The following is a 16,401-nucleotide window of genomic DNA, read 5'->3' as shown; positions in this document are numbered from 1 at the left end:
ATTCCTGAACAAAATCAATACGTATACCAATAAAAACAACACTTAAAGATAGAATAACAGTATTGAATTTGTAACCTTTTATATTCAGGTTCATTAATTTAGAGGATAGATTAGTTTACCGGGATTGCATCTAAATTTTCGTGCTCGATAAACTACAACTCCGTAAAAAATAGGATGTGCTATCCCGTTTGAAAACTTTTCTGCAAGTGCAGTCAAATCTACAAACCTATGGACAAATTTAGCAAAGGTTTAAAGTAAATTGTGGTAACAAAATGCCTGAATTTAATTTTGACGGCATATGTATCAATGATATCCTAAAACTGGTAAGTTGCGCATTGCTAAAGTGTTTTAGAAAGCAATATTTTTGAATTGGCGTATACGAGGTCTTGGTAATTTGAGACTTAGATATTGCAATATTTGGAGTCTAATGCTAGTCCGGGCTATAAAAATTTCCAAGTTTGTTGACTATATGTTTCCTGTGATAGTTTATTCTTAATTTTCTTCTTTCTTCTCATTTCTCAATATTCTTAAAAAAAACAAATCTGTTTTTTTTTTTTTTTTCTCTCTGGGACTATTATACTATATAATATTAAAGTCCCAGTTTTTTTTTTTTTGTATAATTGCAGTCTTATTCTCTATTTTGTAAACCCACAAGACCCTCCTGCATCCATCTATGTACTGATATGTTTATCAGTGTTATGCATGATATGTCTTATGTATGTAATTTGTGTTATACAAAACTATTTACGTGTATTATCTATGTCGGTTTAAAAACCTCTGATGAGCTTATGTTGTACTGTTATATAAATATGTACCGACTCTAAATAAATTAACTTGAATCTTTTCGTTTGATTTAATCTACAGTTATTTTTTTATTTTTTTTATCTTTGGGTGTCTACTGGAAATTAAAATGAAAATGGCTAGTGATCATTGAATTATTTTTATTTAGATATGAATATTAAATTTGCAACCACTAGTAAATATTATTTTTTTTAAGACATGTCTATCCGGAATTTTTCCGATATGTATGTACTTTTTATTGATATTGGACTGCGATTGGTTCAAATGCGGGTCATCAAAGGTCAATCCAATATGGAAGACGAGATGGGAAGATCCCAATTTTCAATGTTTACTTCATTGAAATATCCATCTGTATCGTTCACTTTGTCCTAAAAACGGTATTTTTGCCATTTTGATAATATATGATAACTAACTAACCCCTGGTATTATTTAAATTTATCGCCAGTATCCTATAATCTCATTTTCAACCCTATTATGGGATACAGCTTATGACGTTATGTTAATCTCGTAATCATGAAACATTGGGTTAGTTTTTAGTAGTTAAAGAGTAGTTAAAGAGTGTGAAATTAGGACTTGTTGACTGTTGGATAGGGATTTTATAAAGTAATTAGCAGCAAACAATATCAAATTGATCAATTAAACTGGTAAATACTGCATGTATACATACTAAAATATAGCAGGCCACAATTAAAAATATTTCAGTTTGCCCAAACCCGACCCAAGATGACTGGGTGTGGGTAGGTAGGTAGGCAAATTCTTTTTTTTTCTTCAGAATTTGCATGAAAATATTAAAAGATCTTAAAACAGTACATCTTTTTTTCCCATCAAACCTTTGTAGAGTCAACCAAAAGCCATGAATTTAAAACCTCTATAAATAAATTAGTCTACTTTATGATTTGTATCCTGAGATGTTTATAACCCTGACAATTGCTAAATGTGTGAAAGGGCTGGTAGATTTATGAAGTGATTTTCAACAGTTACATCAACAAGATCTTTGTGTAAAAAAAATATCGGCTGACTGTAATGATTTAATTTGTTTGCAGTTTTTAAATCCTATATCTTTTAAAATAGATTAAATGTCCTAAAATATTTTATATGAATTATTATCTACCATCCATAGTTTCTGTCTTTTTATGTTTTGAAAACAAATTCATATTTTTACATTATCACACAGGTAAACTAATTTGGCTATAAATAGATCAAAACATGTTCTGTAGAATCTCCAAACTAAAAACGTATTTGTTATAATTTTATTTCTTTAAATAATCAAGTTTAAATTTTTTTAAATAATCATTATTGATAAAATATAATTGCATAAAGTTAACGTTTTCTGAAGACTATTTATTTTTAGGTCATGGTTCTAGAGGCTTCCTCACAAATTTGTATAAAAATCCAACCATAACATGTATTTACTTTTGCACATGTGAAAAAAATATTTCTGACAAAAGCCAGATTTTTCTTGTCAAAGGGGATTTACATTGCTCTAAATTATTCAGAAAGAGTTACATTCAGTTAAGACAATATTTCTGATTCTGTGAGCAATTATAGTTTAATCAAATTCTCCCAAACAGCAACGTACTGATCTTGTCAACTGAGACTTGTAAATTTGAACTATTTGAATAGAAGGGCATCTAATTCACATGATAAAGGAAGATTATAATTAAAGACAACAATTTTTCAAGAAGTAATTCCTTTTTATTCAGTAAAAACAAAATCTTTTTGCAAGATTGTAAATTCGCAACTTCCGGATCCATTTCCTGTCAGAGTATACGTAACATTGAAAATATTCGATTGCACATGGTTTTGAACAAATCTACCTGAATATTCTTATCAGATATTCGATTACACGATGAAATTAACATTGAGCATATAGGTAAGGGTTTGTTAGTACAGACAACAACAGCGTAAAAAAACTGTGCCACTTCACATGTTACACTTCTTTACGTTCGTTAAATCAGAAGATAAAAACAGAGAACATCGAAGATCGATTAACTGCGTCTCTTATGCGCTTTCTTTTAATCTTATTCACAGTTACTTTCAAACGCAAAGACGACAAACATTAAATTTTATACAATGACGGAGCGGACACGAAAAGAATCCGCAAAAAAAAAAAAAATTCTTCTAAAAAACGTCAAAAAAAGAATTTGAGTCGGCGGATTTATTTTGAGTCGGTCGCGTTTGGGCAAACATACAATCTTTTTATTTTGGCCGCATTAGCATCAATGTGTAAAGTGTCTATACCTTTATACCTTTATCTTCGGGTCGTTACATAAGCCAAAGGCTTCTACTGACCCCTCATCTTGGATTGTCGTATATGATTTCTCATCTCATTATAATATATTTATATATAATATATTAAACTTATCAAAAAATACTTATTTAGGTGTGCGCAGCTGAAACACTTAACACGAACATATGAATTTATATAGGTTCCAATTTTCGCCATTTAATGCAGACTTAAAATTATTCAGAGTCTTTGCCGTCACCGTTAAATCTGACAGGTTATTCCACTGATCCACTACTTTAATTGAAAAAGTATTTAGTCTATGTGTTGTCTTACACTGTTTTTTAAAAAGTTTTAATGAGTGACCTCTAGTATTATTAGATGGTGCTAAAGTAAATAGGCTCATCCAGTCGATGTCATCTATACCATGCAACGCTTTGTAGACTTGTATCATATCATCAGAGCTCCAGATAAGCTGCGTATTTGCGTGATCACGCAATACAAATAATAAAAAACCCAATGCAATTGCCCATTGCAGGGTTCAATAACCCAATTAATTCAAAGGAAAACCCAATTATATTCCAAAACCATGAGTTCTCAACCCTTTTATTGGCTACCATTTGCGTTATTTACCCTTATCTGTTTACAGTGGTCGCGTAAACTATTTTTATAATATTTATAATTGGAAATTTCCTTTCGTTCTAAAAATAGATCCCTGCATCAAGTAGCTGAAATGGGTCCCTGTTAGAGTTTTCCGTTGCTCAATAGGTACACGTGTTTTTGAAAACATTTCGATCTTCTCGGCGTTTATCCAATTAGCGTGTGTCATGAAGTCATATTTTTTTCGCATTGCTTGGGATTTATCATTACATTCATTGAATTAGAACAAAAGTGAATGTCCGGTAAAAATATTGAATAGAAGCATGTTTTCTGCTTCTTTTGAAAAGCTTAGGGAAAGTTATGATGATAACAAGACTCAGCCAGTATTTTTAGGAAGCGTCCATCGAACACACGGGCGTGTGAACGTACCTTAACGAGAACATTGCTAATAAAAGCAGGGTTTCCTCAAAAACGAAATCAGTTGGAAAAAGTGAAAGGCCAAATTAATTTTGACATGATAAAGCATCAGAAACCAAAAGTTCTAATAAAAGACAACTAAACCCAGATTTATGAAAATTGGAATAAAACAAAAACATTCAAGTATAATTAGAGTTTATATACTATTTTTTTCATTTACGGTTAATTAATGAATACACACACAGGCACTGGTCTCAGAATTTATTATATAAAGGTATAAGACGAGTGCCTGTGAAAACACATATCCGTTTTTTTACAGTTCATATGAGAAAATACAAAACTGGCAGAAGGCTTGAAACGGAACACAAATTAAACCTACAATTGCTTCTCAGTCAATAAACTAAATAAAACAGCTAGCAAATAACCCTAACCCTAACCCTAAACCAAATAAAACAGCTAAACAATTACAAAGAAAGAAACATATTTAAGATGGAAAAAAAATCTTGGGTTGATATTGCCTAAATATTCAATGTTGTGTTGATGAAAAAACCCAATACATTGAGGAGCTTGGTGGTGAAAAACCCAATTTGATATTAACATGAGGGGTGAATTGGAATTGATAATGCAATAAAAAAAACTTTATCACCCAATTATATAAGAAAATGGTGGGTAAAAAACCCAATTTGTGAATTCTTATCTGGAGCTCTGTATCATTCCTATCCCTACGATATTCCAAGGTTGGCAAACCCAATGAACGTAACCTGTCTTCATAATTAAGATGACAAATATTTTTTACCAGCTTTGTGGCCCTTCTTTGTACAGATTCCAATTTGCGGATGTCTTTTTTAAGATACGGTGACCAGACACATGTCGCATATTCAAGCAGTGGACGCACTATTGATTTATAAATAGTAAGAAACATATCTTGATCCATGTAATCAAAAGAATGATTAATAAGAGACAGCACTCTTTGGGCTTTGTTATAAATATCACTTATATGTTTTTCAAATTTCAAATTAGACTCGAAAGATACTCCCAGATCCTTTTCTTCGTTCACTGTAGATAATGCAATAAAATTTCCGGATTCATCCAACATGGTATAACGATATTGCAGGTCATTGTCAGGATTAATATGCAATACTTTACATTTAGCAGCATTAAATTTTAATTTCCACATATCTGACCATTCACATAATCTGTCCAAATTTTCCTGTAACTTACATCGCTCATAATCTGACGAGACTTTAGAATAAACTTTACAATCATCAGCAAAAACTTTTACTATACCCTCTACTACATCAGGAAGATCATTTATAAATATTAAGAAAAGAACTGGTCCTAAAACACTTCCCTGAGGTACACCGCTCACCACGTCTGACCATGTTGATGTTGTATTATTTATACGAACACATTGCTTACGCCCAGATAGAAAACTTTTTATCCAATTCAAAATGCAGCCCTTTATTCCAAGTTTTTCAAGTTTCAAAAATAAACGCTGATGTGGCACGGTATCAAACGTCCAATCAACCAGATACTGGCATCAATCAGCGAACTGATTTTCCTGTCGTGACTTTGGTGTGCATACTGTAACCTCCCCTATACTGCTTGAATTTAGTTCAGCTAATCTCTCTATTGGTTGATAGATATGATATAAAAAGTTGTGGAATGATTGCCAGTGATGCCACTCTCCAACAGAGACTAAATGATGCAGAAGTTAACATCTTTAAGTCACCATATGTCCTTTTAACAATGAGCAATACAGTTTTAAAGATATTGCATCTTGAGCTATAGAATGATCTGAAATGACAAATGTAAGGCAATGTAAGATAATTTTAACGAGATAACTAACTGCCTGATTTATGGACAAAACAATGAATTTAAAACAATGATATTCATCATCAAGAGACAATTACTGAATATTACAGGCTCCTGATTTGAGACAGGCACATACATAATGTGGTGGGGAAAAACATGTTTGCTTGTGCCAAAGATATGCCTAGATTTATTTTGATTAAATGCCAAAAGTTCATGAAAATGTATATTATGCAAATATAAAATATATAGTCAGGGCTCACGCTACCAGGCAACTTGGGCGAAGAAGTCGCTTTCCCGACCGTCACTTCGCTTTCCCTAACCCCCAAAAGCGAAAACAAGTTGCCCTGTTCTTGACGATACTCGCTTTCAGTTGCTTCCGTCATCGGACATTTTCAATTTTTACCAAGTTGATGAAACATCAATTTTTTATTGATAATGAAAGAAATTTAGACATAAACGATTCATTATCTTAAGAAAAGAGGTTGAAGCATTGTCTTTGCAGTGTGTTGCAGGTTATTTGATAAAATACGACTTTTTATCACTTCGTGCATTTCTGCAAGTTCCGGTGCTTGTTAGTCGAAAACGTACAACAACCTAAATTACGGCGGCAAAATAAGTTTGTTACTTCATTTAAACGTGATAAAAGTTGCCTCCAGTAAATGTTTAATCCATTTATTGCATTGAAAACGCCATGTTCCTTTCCAAATAACTTGTCAAACATCGTTTATTTTTGTAAATTTTCTTGCATTCGTCCGCCATTGACCGATTTCTAAACTATGGATCTGAACCGGACCAGCTATGACCGAAATCCGTACTTTTACAATAATTTCTACGGACGCACGGATGGAACAGCTGACCATTGCTGACAGAAGAACATTGATGCCAAAGGGGAAAATTACGTATTCCACACACATTAAGGCACTTTTGGTTACATCTAATTGATTGGTGTATATAATTCCCTATATTTTTTATGGATTGTTTCAAAGTTGCTTAACTCTGAGACTATTAATTATATTATGGCCCAGCTTATAACTTTTTTATTTTTTGATGAGAAACTCTGAATTTCATACACAAGATAGATTTTAATTAAATTGTAATTGAAATATTAATATTTCTTTACATTTTTTAAAATAAAAAAATATTTTTTTTTAGTGCTAGATATTAGATATCTAGTTGGTAGTTTCTCACAAGAACCTTAGTAAAACTAAAAAAAACTTTTTAATTTGAAATGTTACTTTAATTGTATACTCAGATATGAATTGAATAATATAAAAAGAACATTATTTACATATGACCTTTTATACTATAGTAAAATCCAAACATTGTAGCGCACCGCACGAATGAGCACTTCTCTTTCAGATCTCACCACTTCTCCCTATCATTTTTAAAAAGAGAAGTCACTTCTCCCTATAATTCTGAAGTAGTGTGAGCCCTGTACAGTAGTCTGAACAACAAAGGCTTCATATTTCCTTTTCATGTAATGATGTTTACTTCAAAATAAAAACGTGAGTGTCCATAGCAGTAGACAGGCATTGTACTGTTTATTCAATTTTCATGCATGTTAACCTCTGAATAATAAAAATGTAGGTAATGAGGCAATGACCTGCATTGAGGAAAAATCTATGATAAATATGGGCCATTTCAAAAAAAATGAAGCTTTTTACTTTTTGTGGTATATTTTTAAATTAGTTAAGTTTAGAATTATAACACAGGTGTTATAAAATGCAGGATAGTCAGGGCTAGCTGCATGCCAAGTTTCATGAAGATATCTCAAACCACTGCAGAGAAATGTTTTAAAAACAGGCCATTTTTGTCAGGAGTGTGACGCTTTTAGCGTGACATTTAAAAAAATAGAAATTTTCAAAGTAGAATTGAAAAAGGTGGATCGTTTTTATGCTATACTGAAATATTTCTGGTAGTTGCTACATTATTAGTCTTAAATATTTTTGTAATTTTGTCCAATAAAATTTTAAGATAAGTAATCACTGACCTTTATTGTGAAGGTATGTACAAAAAATAAAGTCTTTCAAAAAATGACACTTTTAAAAATAAAGCTTCCTTATAACCATGTTTTAAAGTCCAATAATGCCAGTATGGGAAATAAGTTTGTATTGGTATATTAGCACTATAATTAAGGGTATGTTGGTGCTCTAAATCACACATTTTATTGTTTTAATGGACACCAAAGAGAGGCACCCAAAAATGTCAGGAGTGTGACAACTGTCTTTAAACATCTACCAAAGAATACATAGGACTTAAATATTTTCTTCTTCTTTATTTTTCAGAAGTGGCTATTCCAAAGAGAAGAAAAAAATATAGGAAAGTGAGGAAATGAATTTTGTACAAAATAGAACAATTATTTTGATTTAAAATGGTATATTTAAAGATGTTTCAATGATTAATCATTTAGATTTAATTCGTCACACTCCTGACATGAATTTAACAATTTAAGAAAAATATTAAGATCAGCTTTATTTTTAGGACAGATATTTGAAAGACAGCTAGTAAAATAAAGAAACTTTTGGTAAATCTTCCATTCCTTAAAACATCCACTATACTTGCTGACATAAGCCAGGCAAAATTTTCTAGAAGAAATGATTCAAAGAAAGAGACTTGGAAAGAGAGAACCCCCAAATACAGGCTGAATCTGAAATTTAAAAATATTTAGAGGAAGTTGGAACATCTTAAAATAAAAACTTATAAAACCAAGCTAACAAAAAAAGGCTTAAAGAAAGAAGAACTTTGAATTCCAAATTTGATAAACAATATAAAGAAAAACAAAGGCAGTGGCAGAGAAACAGTAGAAAAAAAGGAAAAAAGATAAAAAAGAAGTTGGGTTGAATATATTAGGACTTAGAATCGAACAAAAACAGCTCAGATTCAAATGAGAACAGATCTGTGACTGTGTCAGATTCCAGATCTACAGTGAGAAAACCTGCACAACACACAAGAAAACAACTGCCACAAAACAAAAATGCTTGGACGAGTACTTTGAAACACATCATTATAAATGCTACACCCAGAAGAAAGGGCCTTCTCGAAGAGATCATTTATAAGCATTTTTGTTTTGTGGCAATTGTTTTCTTGTGTGTTGTGCAGGTTTTCTCACTGTAGATCTGGAATCTGACACAGTCACAGATCTGTTCTCATTTGAATTTTTGAGCTGTTTTTGTTCGATTCTAAGTCCTTATTCAACCCAACTTCTTTTTTATCAATCTTCCTTTTTTTCTACTGTTTCTCTGCCACTGCCTTTGTTTTTCTTTATATTGTTTATCAAATTTGGGATTCAAAGTTCTTCTTTCTTTAAGCCTTTTTTTGTTAGCTTGGTTTTATAAGTTTTTATTTTAAGATGTTCCAACTTCCTCTAAATATTTTTAAATTTCAGATTCAGCCAGTATTTGTGGGTCCTCTCTTTCCAAGTCTCTTTCTTTGAATCATTTCTTCTAGAAAATTTTGCCCTGCTAATTTCAGCAAATCTAGTAGATGTTTTAAGGAATGGAAGTTTTACCAAGAGTTTCTTCATTTTACTAGCTGTCTTTCAATTATCTGTCCTAAAAATAAAGCTAATTTTCATATTTTTCTTAAATTGTTAAATTCATGTCAGGAGTGTGACGAATTACATCTTAATGGTTAATCCTTGAAACTTCTTTAAATATTCCATTTTAAATCAAAATGATTGTTCTTTTTTGCACAAAATTCATTTCCTCACTTTCCTATATGATATTATAGTTGTACACACTTATTTCCTTTGATAAATTTGCATTACTGTGCACAAAAAATAGAAAAATTACAAATTAAAACTCCTTGTGCCAAAACAATCATGATAAATAACACATTTAAGGGGTACATGATAGGAATATAACTTGGTTTCAACATTTCTAACACAAAGAAACTTGTGGGACTTGTCCTTGTGAAATTATGAATTGACAGAAAATGTCTTAAAAAAAGTGTCACACTCCTGACATATATAATGCACTCCCACATTTATGATATAAACATATCACAGTTGTAATAATGTTTTTTCTTCTCTTTGGAATAGTCACTTCTGAAAAATAAAGAAGAAGAAAATATTTAAGTCCTATGTATTCTTTGGTAGATGTTTAAAGACAGTTGTCACACTCCTGACATTTTTGGGTACCTTTCTGTGTATTTTTTTTAAATGGCCCTAAAAAGAAAGTCCTGTTCTATGGCAAAAGATGTCAGTAATTGAAATCAATGATATAGCAATGTGTTAAGTGAATTTTTGTGCAAGTTTAAAGCATTTTTCAATCTTTGTAACATATGTCAGGAGTGTGACAAAATACTGAAAATAGAAGGCTTTTTCTACATACAATTACATAAAAACGGTACAATGAAATGACATTTTTATTTTTCCAAATGATCACAAAAACTCAGGGCTTTCAAAGTTTACTATTTTAACTGAAATATATTAAGATTCTTTTTATTGGCAAAAACTTCAATCACTAGTTATTATTATTTTTTTTAAATTAAGCTATTCAATTTGATTGTTATTATATGATTTAGCAGAAAAGATGGAAATTTTGGTTTTAAAATTTTTCTTATTCTATTGACTTTCATTTGGAAAAGGTTTGAGCGATGTTTTCTTGACTTTTTTATTACCAAACTTGTTTATAAGTAGTATGGTTTCTGTTCAAATGTTTTGAGATGTATGTTATTAAAATTTAAGATTATTCAATGTGTCTGTTTCGTTCTTCTTGAAACTTTGGAATTATAAAATTTAAAGTATCGGTAATAGGGTAAGACAAAAAGAAATGAAAAATATTGAGTTTGAAATTGGACCCCCTATGTCACACTTTTGCTTCATTTTTTTTAAAATGGCCCATATCAGTTACTAATAAATGTTCAACACATGGAAATGTTTTCACTGAAGTTGTTGACTTAAGCTTTTAAGTTACCCAAGCAAAAGAAATAAAAATTCTTGTTATAATGAAACACTGTTTTTCTCAGCAATTGCCATCACTTACATGTAGCATTCATTGTTGGAATTGTCATTCATCATAAACAAACTTTTCAAAGATTACCTTTTCTGAAATAACTACTAAAACCAATTTCTTCCAAACATGTAGATTTCCAAAAAAAACCAGCAGGCTAATGCTGCTAATAGGCAGCACACACACCAGTAAAGTGGAATTAGATTAATAATGATAAATGTAGTGACTGCCAGTCCTATTCAGTTATGTTATACTGATATAGATTAATAATGATAAATGTAGTGACTGCCAGTCCTATTTAGTTATGTTATACTGATAAAGATTAATAATGATAAATGTAGTGACTGCCAGTCCTATTCAGTTATGTTATACTGATATAGATTAATAATGATAAATGTAGTGACTGCCAGTCCTATTTAGTTATGTTATACTGATATAGATTAATAATGATAAATGTAGTGACTGCCAGTCCTATTCAGTTATGTTATACTGATATAGATTAATAATGATAAATGTAGTGACTGCCAGTCCTATTTAGTTATGTTATACTGATATAGATTAATAATGATAAATGTAGTGACTGCCAGTCCTATTCAGTTCTGTTATACTGATATAGATTAATAATGATAAATGTAGTGACTGCCAGTCCTATTTAGTTATGTTATACTGATATAGATTAATAATGATAAATGTAGTGACTGCCAGTCCTATTCAGTTATGTTATACTGATATAGATTAATAATGATAAATGTAGTGACTGCCAGTCCTATTCAGTTATGTTATACTGATATAGATTAATAATGATAAATGTAGTGACTGCCAGTCCTATTTAGTTATGTTATACTGATATAGATTAATAATGATAAATGTAGTGACTGCCAGTCCTATTTAGTTATGTTATACTGATATAGATTAATAATGATAAATGTAGTGACTGCCAGTCCTATTCAGTTATGTTATACTGATATAGATTAATAATGATAAATGTAGTGACTGCCAGTCCTATTTAGTTATGTTATACTGATATAGATTAATAATGATAAATGTAGTGACTGCCAGTCCTATTCAGTTATGTTATACTGATATAGATTAATAATGATAAATGTAGTGACTGCCAGTCCTATTCAGTTATGTTATACTGATATAGATTAATAATGATAAATGTAGTGACTGCCAGTCCTATTTAGTTATGTTATACTGATATAGATTAATAATGATAAATGTAGTGACTGCCAGTCCTATTTAGTTATGTTATACTGATAAAGATTAATAATGATAAATGTAGTGACTGCCAGTCCTATTTAGTTATGTTATACTGATATAGATTAATAATGATAAATGTAGTGACTGCCAGTCCTATTCAGTTATGTTATACTGATATAGATTAATAATGATAAATGTAGTGACTGCCAGTCCTATTTAGTTATGTTATACTGATATAGATTAATAATGATAAATGTAGTGACTGCCAGTCCTATTCAGTTATGTTATACTGATATAGATTAATAATGATAAATGTAGTGACTGCCAGTCCTATTTAGTTATGTTATACTGATATAGATTAATAATGATAAATGTAGTGACTGCCAGTCCTATTTAGTTATGTTATACTGATATAGATTAATAATGATAAATGTAGTGACTGCCAGTCCTATTCAGTTATGTTATACTGATATAGATTAATAATGATAAATGTAGTGACTGCCAGTCCTATTTAGTTATGTTATACTGATATAGATTAATAATGATAAATGTAGTGACTGCCAGTCCTATTCAGTTCTGTTATACTGATATAGATTAATAATGATAAATGTAGTGACTGCCAGTCCTATTTAGTTATGTTATACTGATATAGATTAATAATGATAAATGTAGTGACTGCCAGTCCTATTCAGTTATGTTATACTGATATAGATTAATAATGATAAATGTAGTGACTGCCAGTCCTATTTAGTTATGTTATACTGATATAGATTAATAATGATAAATGTAGTGACTGCCAGTCCTATTCAGTTATGTTATACTGATATAGATTAATAATGATAAATGTAGTGACTGCCAGTCCTATTTAGTTATGTTATACTGATATAGATTAATAATGATAAATGTAGTGACTGCCAGTCCTATTCTGTTATGTTATACTGATAAAGATTAATAATGATAAATGTAGTGACTGCCAGTCCTATTCAGTTCTGTTATACTGATATAGATTAATAATGATAAATGTAGTGACTGCCAGTCCTATTTAGTTATGTTATACTGATATAGATTAATAATGATAAATGTAGTGACTGCCAGTCCTATTCTGTTATGTTATACTGATATAGATTAATAATGATAAATGTAGTGACTGCCAGTCCTATTTAGTTATGTTATACTGATATAGATTAATAATGATAAATGTAGTGACTGCCAGTCCTATTCAGTTATGTTATACTGATATAGATTAATAATGATAAATGTAGTGACTGCCAGTCCTATTCTGTTATGTTATACTGATATAGATTAATAATGATAAATGTAGTGACTGCCAGTCCTATTTAGTTATGTTATACTGATAAAGATTAATAATGATAAATGTAGTGACTGCCAGTCCTATTTAGTTATGTTATACTGATATAGATTAATAATGATAAATGTAGTGACTGCCAGTCCTATTTAGTTATGTTATACTGATATAGATTAATAATGATAAATGTAGTGACTGCCAGTCCTATTCAGTTATGTTATACTGATATAGATTAATAATGATAAATGTAGTGACTGCCAGTCCTATTCTGTTATGTTATACTGATATAGATTAATAATGATAAATGTAGTGACTGCCAGTCCTATTTAGTTATGTTATACTGATATAGATTAATAATGATAAATGTAGTGACTGCCAGTCCTATTCAGTTATGTTATACTGATATAGATTAATAATGATAAATGTAGTGACTGCCAGTCCTATTCAGTTATGTTATACTGATATAGATTCAGGATTTATATATGATGGCTTTCAGTCTAATTGAAAAAAATCGTCAGAGATATTCTGAGGAAATAATTATATTGGTCAACAGGAAGGACTCATTCATATTATCAATACTTAAATATATCTATCAAAGTGGTAAGATTAAAGTCTAAATTCTTTGTTTCAGATGTTATCTAATATAGACTGGAAGTGGCCTACACTAGGTGTATTCCTGTTTCTAGTCTCCTTTGGTAATTTTGGTCTGTTGTTGATCGTTTACTTCCTGTGTATACTGGTGGGGTAAGTCATTTTATGTATTATATCATGATGATATCAATCAATATGCATGGTTTATCAAACCCCATACATTATTTAAGATGATAAACATTCATGCTAGGATTATGTTATAAATATTAACCATTACATATTTCAGTATTCTACTTATTTTTTTTGTGAGCTCACTGGATTTATCCAGGAAAAAACATTGACAAGGTCAAGTTAACATAAATATACATGTATATCTTTTGAATCTGATGATATACTTTATCAGTGATATGATAGGGATAAAATTTTGTCACCTCCTGATACCAAAAGTGATAGCATATTAAGTTACTTTCATTTTATGGATCAAAAACAATACAGATAATTATGGTACAACAAAATACACATTTTTGCATATACACCATATACACCATATACACCATATACACCAGTTTGATACTTGATTTTACTTGAATGCATCTAAAAAGCTGTAATTAAAAATAAATGGAATTCTGAAATTGAAATAAAGGAGATTCCAAAAAAGGTTAAATTAAATATAATATTAGCATATTTTTGCCATGTCTTATGAACCTCCGTTTGTTTATGCACAAATTCATGGATAAGACCTCTGGAAGATTATTTAATTTGCATTATCAACTAATTTAAGTATGTTGATTTTAGAGCTTTAGTGATTGCAGTATATCATGGAAGACAGATTTCCTTGCAGACCCAGAAAACAGACTTTCCAGAGTTACCAAAACCACAGCTAGGTGTCATGAAAGTAAGTATAGCATTTAATCTGTTTAGAATCTATATTTGCTCATCAAATGGTCTGACTGTTTTTTAACTCACAGAACCTTAATGATAGGCGTTCTAAGGCCAATTACATGTATATCCTATGCCATAATTGACTCCTTAATAGTGCTTACATAATAAACAGGTGGTTCGTTTAGTCAAGAAAATTTGAAAACCTGTAATTCTGAAAATGTCTTACTCTGATCAAGGCCATTAAAGCCTTGGTAAAGAAAAAAAAAATGGATTGTATTGAAGGATTCTATCATTCTATAAAAAGTATTTTAATAGAAGGTCGTTTTTTTCATTGTTCCAAATTTTTGTCTTTTTTGTTATGAAGTAGTTTAGGGACACACCCTATATTTATATCAATTTAAGTAAAATTATAAAAGTGTTATGAAAACATTATTTTTTTTCTATATTTAAATCAGATTATGAAAACCATGGAAAACATAACAAAGATAAAGAACTTTGACAAAAGAATGACAGGAGCAAGTGTTATAGACGAGGTGCTACAAGAGGTTAGTAGTTAGAATGACAGGAGCAAGTGTTATAGATGAAGTGCTACAAGAGGTTGGTAGTTAGAATGACAGAAGCAAGTGTTATAGATGAGGTGCTACAAGAGGTTAGTAGTTAGAATGACAGGAGCAAGTGTTATAGACGAGATGCTACAAGAGGTTAGTAGTTAGAATGACAGAAGCAAGTGTTATAGATGAGGTGCTACAAGAGGTTGGTAGTTAGAATGACAGAAGCAAGTGTTATAGATGAGGTGCTACAAGAGGTTAGTAGTTAAAATGACAGGAGCAATTGTTATAGACGGTGTTATAGATGAGGTGCTACAAGAGGTTAGTAGTTAGAATGACAGGAGCAAGTGTTATAGATGAGGTGCTACAAGAGGTTAGTAGTTAGAATGACAGAAGCAAGTGTTATAGATGAAGTGCTACAAGAGGTTGGTAGTTAGAATGACAGAAGCAAGTGTTATAGATGAGGTGCTACAAGAGGTTAGTAGTTAGAATGACAGGAGCAAGTGTTATAGACGAGATGCTACAAGAGGTTAGTAGTTAGAATGACAGAAGCAAGTGTTATAGATGAGGTGCTACAAGAGGTTGGTAGTTAGAATGACAGAAGCAAGTGTTATAGATGAGGTGCTACAAGAGGTTAGTAGTTAAAATGACAGGAGCAAGTGTTATAGACGGTGTTATAGATGAGGTGCTACAAGAGGTTAGTAGTTAGAATGACAGGAGCAAGTGTTATAGACGAGATGCTACAAGAGGTTAGTAGTTAGAATGACAGAAGCAAGTGTTATAGATGAGGTGCTACAAGAGGTTGGTAGTTAGAATGACAGAAGCAAGTGTTATAGATGAGGTGCTACAAGAGGTTAGTAGTTAAAATGACAGGAGCAAGTGTTATAGACGGTGTTATAGATGAGGTGCTACAAGAGGTTAGTAGTTAGAATGACAGGAGCAAGTGTTATAGATGAGGTGCTACAAGAGGTTAGTAGTTAGAATGACAGAAGCAAGTGTTATAGATGAGGTGCTACAAGAGGTTGGTAGTTAGAATGACAGAAGCAAGTGTTATAGATGAGG

At 31.0% G+C, this 16,401-nt stretch overlaps 1 protein-coding gene across 3 annotated transcripts in view; it reads left to right on the top strand.

Annotated features, from left to right (window-relative positions):
• Window positions 1–1,061: 1,061 nt before the first annotated feature.
• The window catches only part of LOC143065194 (sorting nexin-13-like), a 45,345-nt gene continuing 30,005 nt past the window's right edge, over window positions 1,062–16,401 (top strand). For all 3 annotated transcript variants that reach the window (XM_076238613.1, XM_076238612.1, XM_076238614.1), the window contains exons 1-4: window positions 1,062–1,178; window positions 13,950–14,062; window positions 14,705–14,804; window positions 15,247–15,336. In XM_076238613.1, the coding sequence (XP_076094728.1) occupies window positions 13,950–14,062; window positions 14,705–14,804; window positions 15,247–15,336 (303 nt within the window). In that variant the 5' untranslated portion in view covers window positions 1,062–1,178. The remainder of the gene's footprint in view (window positions 1,179–13,949; window positions 14,063–14,704; window positions 14,805–15,246; window positions 15,337–16,401) is intronic.

The sequence above is a fragment of the Mytilus galloprovincialis genome, chromosome 2 (genome assembly GCF_965363235.1).
Source record: "Mytilus galloprovincialis chromosome 2, xbMytGall1.hap1.1, whole genome shotgun sequence".
NCBI lineage: Eukaryota > Metazoa > Mollusca > Bivalvia > Mytilida > Mytilidae > Mytilus > Mytilus galloprovincialis.
The sequence above is the reverse complement of the archived record's forward strand: the minus strand, read 5'-3'. Positions and strand labels throughout refer to the sequence as shown.